Source organism: Pollicipes pollicipes, unplaced genomic scaffold (genome assembly GCF_011947565.3).
Source record: "Pollicipes pollicipes isolate AB1234 unplaced genomic scaffold, Ppol_2.1 Scaffold_4740;HRSCAF=5597_pilon_pilon_pilon, whole genome shotgun sequence".
NCBI lineage: Eukaryota > Metazoa > Arthropoda > Thecostraca > Pollicipedomorpha > Pollicipedidae > Pollicipes > Pollicipes pollicipes.
In genome coordinates, this window is record NW_023596545.1 from 38546392 (window position 1) to 38555637 (window position 9246).

General features: G+C 64.8%; 2 protein-coding genes across 2 annotated transcripts; both read left to right on the forward strand.

Annotated features, from left to right (window-relative positions):
* The first annotated feature begins 445 nt into the window (after positions 1 to 445).
* Positions 446 to 5762, forward strand: LOC119098342 (B-cell CLL/lymphoma 9-like protein). The gene is made up of 8 exons (XM_037221264.1): positions 446 to 649; positions 1193 to 1264; positions 1927 to 2043; positions 2359 to 3085; positions 3449 to 3455; positions 3962 to 4055; positions 5345 to 5360; positions 5677 to 5762. The coding sequence occupies exons 1-8, from the start codon at positions 446 to 448 to the stop codon at positions 5760 to 5762; spliced, it is 1323 nt and encodes a 440-aa protein (XP_037077159.1).
* Positions 5763 to 6783: 1021 nt separating this feature from the next.
* LOC119098343 (protein pygopus-like) lies at positions 6784 to 7372 on the forward strand. Its single transcript, XM_037221265.1, has 2 exons — positions 6784 to 7110; positions 7364 to 7372. The coding sequence occupies exons 1-2, from the start codon at positions 6784 to 6786 to the stop codon at positions 7370 to 7372; spliced, it is 336 nt and encodes a 111-aa protein (XP_037077160.1).
* Positions 7373 to 9246: the final 1874 nt, after the last annotated feature.

Here is a 9246-nt window from a genome sequence, read left to right on the forward strand (position 1 = left end):
CCCGGTCCCGGCCCCAGTTTGCGGTGTTCAGTTGTGCCTCGCAGACAACTGCAGGGACTGACAGCGGTTTTCGTGGTGACTCGTGTTGGACTACGAATGTAAGGACTAAGCCTCGGGTGCCTGGTTTGGCTCGATCCTGATTGTCGGTCTCACGCCCGCCGACTGTCGTTTGACCAGCTGTGTCGTGCGCTGGGTCAGTTTTGGGTGCCATCTAAGATGACCGCCGCCATCGTTGGGCACTGTGGTCGCCGTCATCGGGGACTGTTCCCGCGTGTGGTGCGCGACTGTCGCTGGCCGCTGACCGGTGGTTTGTGGCGCCGTTGCAGACGCGCCGCTGCCGCCGCCTCCGGCCACCAGCGCCGCCGCAGCCGCGGCCGCCGCTGCCGCCGCCGCTGCCGCCGCTGCGGCCGGTGGCGGCGGCGGTGGCGGCGGGCCGGCCGTCTCGATGTCGGCCGCTCAGCCTCTGCCCTCGAGCGTCATCAACAAGCAGCCGATGACGGCCGACGCGCAGTACATGCAGCAGCAGAGCCATATCTTCGTCTTCTCCACGCAGCTGGCCAACAGGGCGTTCGAGTCGGTGGTGCAGAGCCAGTACCCGACCATCATCGCTTACCACTGCTCGCAGCCCGGCACCAAGAAGTACCTGGACGTAAGTGGGGGTGTCGCCCGACCGTGGGCGTCATACCCGAGGGAGGGCTTTGAACTGTCACGTTACACGGACAACATGGTGCCCGGGCGTGACCGTTCGTTTACGTGGTGATCAGTTGGGCACAATGGCTAAATGGCTAACAGAAGTGAACTTCTTTCGTGATCACAGTCGGGTTCATAAGCTCGCGGTCATGCTCTACGCTTTCCGGTGCCCTGACAAGACATATCGCTAGAGAAGCTCGTGAGATCGCTGGGAAGAACCGACCTCCGCACGGAGGCAGACCCGTTACCTGGAGGCTGGGAGGCCGGTCTGACGCGCCGGTCAGCTGGCGCGGCTGTGCTCACTTCCATTCCCGTCGCTGTCTACGCTGTGCCGTTACTGTTGCCTCCGCATTCGGACACGGACGCGGCGGCAGACTGAGCCTCGGCGGCGCCGGGCGAGCCGCTGCCATCAGCCCCAGCTAGCTGTGTGGTCCGCTCCGCCCGACCGTCCGCGCCGCACCGCCGCGTGCCGCCCTGACCGGCCGGTCGCTGGTGTTCACAGCGGAACCCGCTGAAGCTGAGCCAGTTCAGCCGGAGTGCGTCAGCGCCGCAGCTCTACAACTGCAAGCGGCCGGCGGGCGGCGGCCGCGCTCCCCAGCCTCCGCCGCCCATGCCGGCCGACTTCGGCGGCGTCGGCGCCATGGGCGGCCCGGGCCCCGGCATGACCATGCCCATGCCCATGCCCGGGCCAGGCATGCCCGGACCGTACGGCATGGTGAGTGTCGCCGCCTGCCGACGAGCCGGCGGGCCCACGCCCCCTGCCGCTGTTGCGCGCCACTACCAGTGTTGATATCGTTGCTAGGTCTAGTATTGCATGGTACCGCTCCGGCTTGAAGTATCGGCCACGACGGCACACGCCGCCGTCCAAGTGTGTGGCGCCTGCACGGCCCGATGCTGTCGGCCCGGCCGTGTTCTGGCGCATCTGTGGCGATCTGTAGCCTCTGGCGCTGCCGTCCTGGTGTGGAGCGTGTCACGCCGCCACCCGTGTCTGCGCCGTCTGTGCGTGTTGAGCTCACTCTGTCGTGCCGTCCGGCTTACGCGGCCGTTCTGCGTGCCCGGCAGGCGAGCTCGACCGGCCCCATGCTGAGCGCTCCCTCCGGCGGCGGCGGCGGCGGCCCGTACACGATGACTGCGCCGGCCGCCCGGTTCTCGACGACCTCGTCGGTGCCGTGCGGCGGCGGCGGCGGCGGCGGTGGTCCGGAGGAGGAGCCCGGCCGGCCGCTCACCTCCGTGCAGCGTCTGCCGGACGAGGAGCTGACGCCCGAGCAACGGCACCACCGCGCCTCGCAGCTGGCCACGCTCAAGCGCATCGGCGAGATGCTGCTGCCCGATCAGCAGCACGCGGCGCAGCCGGCCAGCCCGCTGGCCGGGCCTGGCGCTGGACCTGGCCCTGGCCCTGGTCCCGGTCCCGGTTCTGTCTCCGGCCCCGGCCCTGGCCCTGGTCCGGGCCCGGGCCCAGGCCCTGGCCCTGGCCCCGGCCCTGGTCCTGGCCCAGGCCATGGCACCGGGCCCGGTCCAGGCCCAGGCTCAGGCCCCGGACCTGGCCCTGGCCCCGGCCCCGGCCCCGGCCCCGGTCCCGGCCCCGGTCCCGGCCCCGGTCCTGGTCCTGGTCCCGGTCCCGGTCCCGGTCCCGGTCCCGGTGCTGGCCCCGGCCCGGGCCCCGGTCAGCCACCCAACAGCTGCCAGATGATGCCCAACGGACCGGCGTCCATGTGCGGACCCAACGGGCCCACTGTCTCCATGAACGGTCCCATGGGCGGTGGCGGCATGATGATGGGCCCCAACGGTCCGATGATGCCCAACAATGGCATGGGCCCCGGGCCTGGTGGCGGCCCGATGGGGCCCATGGGGCCTGGCGGGCACGGGCCCATGATGCCACAAGGCGGCCCGATGGGCCCTGGCATGATGGGGCCGATGGATCCGCGCATGATGGGCCCGCAGCAGAGGATGATGGGCCCCGGCGGCCCGCCCACCTCCATTGCCGCCCAGATGGAGTGGCAGCGGCTGCAGAGCGAGTTCTACGACGAACGGCGACGGAAGGGCATGCTCAACATGGGTCCCGGTTGCCACATGGGACCGCACGGACCCGGAATGCCAATGGGCCACCAACCCGGCGGTCCCATGGGTCCACAGGGCCCGAGCGGTCCGATGGGACCGCAGGGCATGGGCGGCCCGATGGGCCCTCAGGGCCCAGGCGGTCCGATGGGACCGCAGGGTCCCGGTGCGCCGATGGGTCCGCAGGGTCCCGGCAGCCCGATGTGCGGCCAGGGTCCGCCGGGCCCGATGCACCCCAACATGCGTATGATGATGATGATGCCGAGCCGGATGCAGGGTCCGCCGCCGCCGTACCCGCTGAGCCAGCCTCGTGCCGTCGGCGTGCCGGGCGCGCTGTCTAGTCCGAGCCGGAGCACGGGCTCGCCGACCACCTCACTGGCCGCGCACCTCCCCCCGGCTGGGCTCGCGGCCGTTTGTCCGCGCCTGCCCACGCCCGGCCCGTCGCCGCACTCGCTGGCCGGCACGGCCGGCGCCGTCGCCGCGGCCGGCGCCCTCGCCCTCGCCGCGCCACCTCAGCAACCCGGGCACGCCGGCGTCGCTGGCGGTCGCCGGCGCCGGCCGCCGGCGGCCGCGTGCCGGCGCCCGAGTTCACGCCGCCGCAGAGCCAGCCGCCCGTCTGCCTGCCGGGTAGTACGTCGCCGGCGGCTCGCCGCCGGCCGCGCCGCCCCCGCCGCCGCCACCCCCGCCGCCTCCTCACCTTCAGCCGCCCGGTGAGAGCGGCCGCCGCCGCCGCCTCTGCCGTGCCGTGTCGAGAGGGAGGGGGCCGCCACGCTGGGGAATGTCGTAGTTGTAAACGCTGCGGGATGCGCTGGGGCAGATATTGCGATGGTTTGTGTTGGTTTCCGTTTCTGTTTCTGATGGTTTTCGTCGATTCTACTGGTGGATGGTTGTGTAGTTTGAGTCACGCATGACCTTGGTCTTAGTCTTGGGCTGGTTTTGATGCCGACGGACAGTTTCTCAGTTATCGGCTATGTCAGCTCTATCTTATTGAACATATCCTGGTCTGGGCCATGTGCACAACCATTGCTATGGTCATGCGTTGCAGAAGGGCATGTTCTGTTGCCATGCCGGCGCCGGCTTCCGGACACAGTGCAGGCTGGCTGACGGCGTGGCTCACGGTTTCAGGTGACATGTTCGGCCGGCCGGTGGCCAATCAAACTTCCCGCAGAACCACATGGCGACAGAAGCCAATCTGATGCCCGTGCCTCACCCTCAGCAATACAGTACATCAACAACTTCGAGGTCAAGAGCTGACCATCCACAAGCAGGCCAACACGGGCCTGCGGGACGCCGACGTGCGGCCCACCCTCGTGAGTGGCGCCTCGCTGGGCGCGTGCTGACCCGCCCGCCCCCGCGGCGGCTCGGCGGCGAGCGCGCGGCGGGTAGGGGGCATATCGCAAATCGCCCGAAGCGAGCTGCTTTTGCTTCATTGGTGCACTGGTTTTCGATGCTTTGTATCAAATGAAATGCTCGGGAAGCTCAGAGAACCAAAATAGTTTCATTTTTAATTGTTCGTGGCCAGACTTGCGTTCAACTCAGATCTTTTTAGTCGGCTGAGGACTGGCACACAGGTTTGGGATCCGATCCAGTTCTCGACTGAAAGCCTTTCCATTGTTCTTTTTTCACTCAGCGCTGTTCAAACTCTGCTTGCATTGAGCCATTTGACTCATGACTCATGCGGCTTTTGAATTAAGGACCAGATTTAATCACTGCTCATGCATATATATATATATATATATATATATATATATGCATATATATATATATATATATATATATATGTATATGCATATATATATATATATATATATATATATACGGTGTACATGGCTTAGTGCTTAGTTACAAGTTTGATGTTTGAACCTACGAAGTGCAGTGCGGCAGATAATACCTCTCCTGTGACCTGTTACCAGCCAGCAGTCTCAAGTCTAAGTTATAAACCTATAACACTACCTAGCACTTACGACCCAGACCCATTAACTGCATATCATGCAAGTGGACTAGACTGCACTTAACCTGACAGTTGGCAGTCTCCACCAGCCAAGTGCATTCACATGTAGGTATTCAAATTCCCACTAGCCAGTACTAGTCCTGCCGTCGGCGGTGGCATGCATGTCAGCAATTCAACATCGCATTGCAGCTCTTGGAATAGCGTTTTTTTTCGATTTAGCGTTTAAAAACTGTCAGCCGAATGATTCCAAACCCGCCCTGCATGACGCAGTCTGTGGGGTTGCAGGGATGATGAGACGCTGTGTCTGTGGGGTTGCGGGGATGATGAGACGCTGTGTCTGTGGGGTGCGGGGATAACGTGGCGTATCTGCGAGGCGCTTGGGAATGATGAAACGCTGTGTCCGTGGGGTTGCGGAGATGATGAGACACTGTCTGTGAGGGTGTCAGGAGGATATGACGCTGTGCCTGTGGGGATGCGCGTGGATGGCGTGACGCTCTGTCTGGTGGTGGTGATGGGAAAACGGTTGTTGTTTGGACCAGGCGGCGGTGTTTTGTTTTGCGCCGCGTAGCGGTTGCCTGAAGGTGCCTGTGCCAGTGGGAACGCCGTCGCGCCTGTGACACTGACTGTCTGCCACCCCGCCCGTTGCAGTGTGCATTCGACGCAGGTGAGCGAGCTGTCAGCGGCGCCGGAGGCTGGCGCAGCCACTGGCGCGCGCCGGGCTCGGCAGCGCCGCTCACGCCGTCGGCGCCGGCGCCGGACAGCCGGCCCGCCGCTGACGCCGGGCGGCGCCGGCGGCGACCGGTTCGCGGCGGCCCAGCCCGCAGATGTCGGGCCCGCTGACGCCGTGCAGTCTGGACGGAAAGGGTCGCTTCTCGGGGCCGAGCCCCGGCGGGCCGCGCACGCCCGGCGATCCGCGCTTCCCGGCGCCCAGCCCGAAGCCGCCCGGCGCCGAGGCGGCGCGCTACGGTGCTCCGGTGCAGCGCCGCCCGCCTCGCTGGCCGCCTTCCCCGGCGCCCACTCGCCGGCCGCCATGGCTGGCCCCATGTGCGCCGGCCTGGCGGCATGATGCCCTGCGGCCCCGGCGGCCCCATGCCCGGCGGCCCCGGCCGGCCCATGTCGGGCGGCCACATGGGCCCGGCCGGCATGGGCCCCATGATGATGGGCAGCCCACGCATGGCCTACCCGGACATGCTGCCCGGACGCATGGCGCCCGACCGTGACCTGCCGCTCAGCCACGCGCACATGCCGCTCAATCCGCAGCAGGCGCCGCTGGGCATGGCCGAGGGCAAGGTGTTCGACCCGATCTCGTCCATGGTGCAGATGTCGCAGCAGCTGACGGGCGGCAGCGCCAGCCCAGGCGGCGGCGGCGGCGGCGGCGGCCCGCCGGCCAGCGGCGCGCCCACCTCCGCCGGCTTCTTGTCGGCCGGCCTGGACTCTGGCGGCCCCGGCGGCGGCGGCGGGCCGGGCCTGGCCGTGGCGCCGGCCGCGTCGCGCGCTGGCCCCATGAGCTCGATGGCGCCGTGCACCGCGCACCAGCCGGCCTCTCGCCGAAGCAGGGCCTCAGCCGCGGCATGTCTCCCGGCCAACAGTTCCTGGCCGGCGCGCCTCCGGCCATGATGTCGCGCATGATGTCGCCGGGTGGCCCGATGCTGGCCGGTGGCGGGGGGGCGGCGGCGGCGGCCGGCCGGCGGTCCCTACAGCGGCGCCAGCGTGCAAGTGAAGGCCAGCGCGCCCAACACGATCCAGTATCTGCCGACGCGGCCGCAGACGGGCAGCGCCGGGCCGCGCGGCCCGCCCAGCCTCGACTTCCTGCAGCGCTTCACCGGGCCGGCCGGCATGGCCGGGCCCATGCCGGGCATGCCTGACCCGGGTGGCCCCATGCCCGGGCATGGCATGGTGATGACGGTGCCCAGCGGCCCCATGAGCGGCGGCGGTGGCGGCCCCATGGGCGGCGGCGCGCAGATGGGCGGTCCCATGAGCGCCCCCAGCATGAGCATGAGTGGACCGATGAGTGCGGCGAACAACATGACGATGGCCGGTCCCGGCGGCCCATGATGAGGCCCGGGGGGCCGATGGGTGGCCCCATGATGGGGCCTGACCCGCGGCACGGCGGCCCCATGGGTCGCCAAATGGGCATGATGATGGTGCCCAATGGTCCGATGATGGGCGGCCCCATGCAGGCGGGGTTCGGCGGCCCAATGGCGATGGGCGGCGGCCCGGCCGGCCAGGTGATGGTGCCCGGCGGACAGCAGATGGGGCCGCGGCCGCAGCTGATGCGCGGCCAGAGCCCCAACATGAACATGGCCGTGATGGGCGGCGACCCGATGGCGTTTGGGCCGGGCGGACCGCAGCCCATGATGAACAACAACGGCGCGACGCCTGGCATGTACGTGCACAAGGGCGGTCCGATGGCGGTGATGGGCGGCGGGCCGGGGGCGCCCGAGGCGGCCCAGCCGCTGCCGCCCTCCATGGGGCAGCCGGGCGGCATCAAGACGGGCCAGTTCAGCTGGTACCACTGACACACACACAAACACAAACACACATACACGCCGCGCGGCCGCAGCCGTCCTGTGATGGTGCAATAAGAGCGATATTTTCTGTTGTTAGCGCGCGTAGCTGTTGTTGACTAGTGGTGCCAGAAGCTGTTGCGAGTGCTGTGTGCGGCAGGCGCCGTAGCGTGCTGGCCGCCGGCGGTGCGCGGCCGCCCCCTGCAGAGTGTCGCCGCCGCCGCGCCTGCTCCGTGTGCCCTCTTCTGCTTGACCCGATCTGTTTAGGGCGGGCTGCTGCACACAGTATTACCCGCTGTTTGGGGCCGGTGCCGGCGGCGCGAACCGACCAGCCCTGCGGCCGCCGCCGCGCCGGCCGTTCGTCTGTTTGTGCCGACACGATTGCGTTGGCTGGATCGTTGCTGGCGGACGCGTTGTGGTGTCTGTTTGGCTCTGGCCGGTTGTGTGCCGAAAAGGATTAATTCGGAGATTATTGTTTTGAGATGATGCGCGATTTTTTTTGACAATTTGTACCATGTTCACCGTTCTTGTTGTACAGGCAGCATCGCGAGAGACGGCTCAGTATTCATTATTCATTAATTGTGCATGTAGAATGGACCTGTACATTTTTAACATACGGAAATTGACATAAATATTTTACAAATATCGCTTTTTTGATATATTGACCAGTTTGTGGAATGCATCCACGGATTTTGTTAATGTGGAATGGGTAAAGCTACTAATCACCTAAGAAAAGTCTAAAATTTGCCACGCGCCAGATTTCTCATCCGTGTTCTCGTTTTAAGTTCATCACCGTGCGTGAACAAAGTTGCTGTCCGTACAGCTGACGTTCTCATGTTCATTTGCAAGGTGCTTTCAGACCCGGTATTGAGATTCATAGAGCCCCCAAGTACGAAAATGGTGGACAGTTCAGTATTAAGCGGTCCGCGTACTTTGACATTTTGAACCTCCAGCGCTGACTGCCGGGGGCGTTATGTTAGGAGGGCTCGGGTTCGCTCCGCTACGCGTGCAACCGACACACGCGTGTGCATGTGAAGTCCTTAAAGCCCTTTACCTCACAGCAATGCCACCAAATACGTAGGTCACATTGATAGCACTTTTTCACGTCATTTCGTCTTCGGTAATTCGCAAAACCCCGTTTGGTCATCTCTTGACATGCAGTGCGAGGCGTCTGGCCGTAGACGACCGTTGGTAGTGTTGCAGTGGGGGGAGGGGATCACTGATATTTTTGTCGAATTGGACTCGCTGTATGACTGCTTCGGTCAGACAAGGAGGTGGAAAGCCCTAATAGGCAGCGTCACAACCTGACCTGCTAGTGGTTAGTTGTTGGGTTTTCAGGGCGTGTCAAGTTCAGTGGTGATTTGCTCCGATCTGGTAAGGGCTTATACCCATCGGTGGACAGTTACGTCTATTATCCACGCAGCGATAATCAAAGTTGCGCGCGCGTCAGTAAAATCAAACTCCATGAGGAAAAGCATCTGGCAGACCAAGCCCTTATTTCATCACTGCGATGAAGAAAACCTGCACGGCACAAAAACTGGACTTTTATTGTTTTCATCGCTCGCTCGTAATGTACATCCGGCGCCTGTCAGACAGGACGTCCCCTCACCAGCACACCAGGCTTTCCGCATGGAAGGGCCGGCGCGTCTCGCACAGTACAAATGACGGTCACTGCCACTGAACGGCTTTGGAAGTTCATCTTCTAAGGATTCGATCGCACGCCGGCATCTGACTTCACGGGGCCGCTCTGGGTGGCAGGCGTCCTCCCGGCCGGGGCGCGGGTGCTGGTCCGGCCAGCGCCTGCTGGCCACGGAGCTCCCGCTGAGGCCCGGCCGGCGATCACGCTCGGTCTGCAATCGACACGCCATTGAGCAGCTGTTTTGATTCTGGACCGGTACCTGACTACGCGCGCTAGTGCTGTGATGTGGCCTTCCGCAGGGGGCACAGCAGGCCTTCAGCAGCGCTGGGGAATGCTGAGAACAGTAGTGCGCTAAAGCAGCCAATATGCGTGCATTACAATGATGAACGGTTTCCACCAACGGC

Excerpts from the sequence above, each read along its gene's own strand:
- LOC119098343 (XM_037221265.1), top strand. The coding sequence starts at position 6,784 with ATGGGGCCTGACCCGCGGCACGGCGGCCCCATGGGTCGCCAAATGGGC.
- LOC119098342 (XM_037221264.1), top strand. The coding sequence starts at position 446 with ATGTCGGCCGCTCAGCCTCTGCCCTCGAGCGTCATCAACAAGCAGCCG. Across the intron at positions 650-1,192 it reads GCACCAAGAAGTACCTGGAC|CGGAACCCGCTGAAGCTGAG; the intron begins GTAAGTGGGGGT and ends TGGTGTTCACAG. Across the intron at positions 1,265-1,926 it reads TCTACAACTGCAAGCGGCCG|CGTCTGCCGGACGAGGAGCT; the intron begins GCGGGCGGCGGC and ends ACCTCCGTGCAG.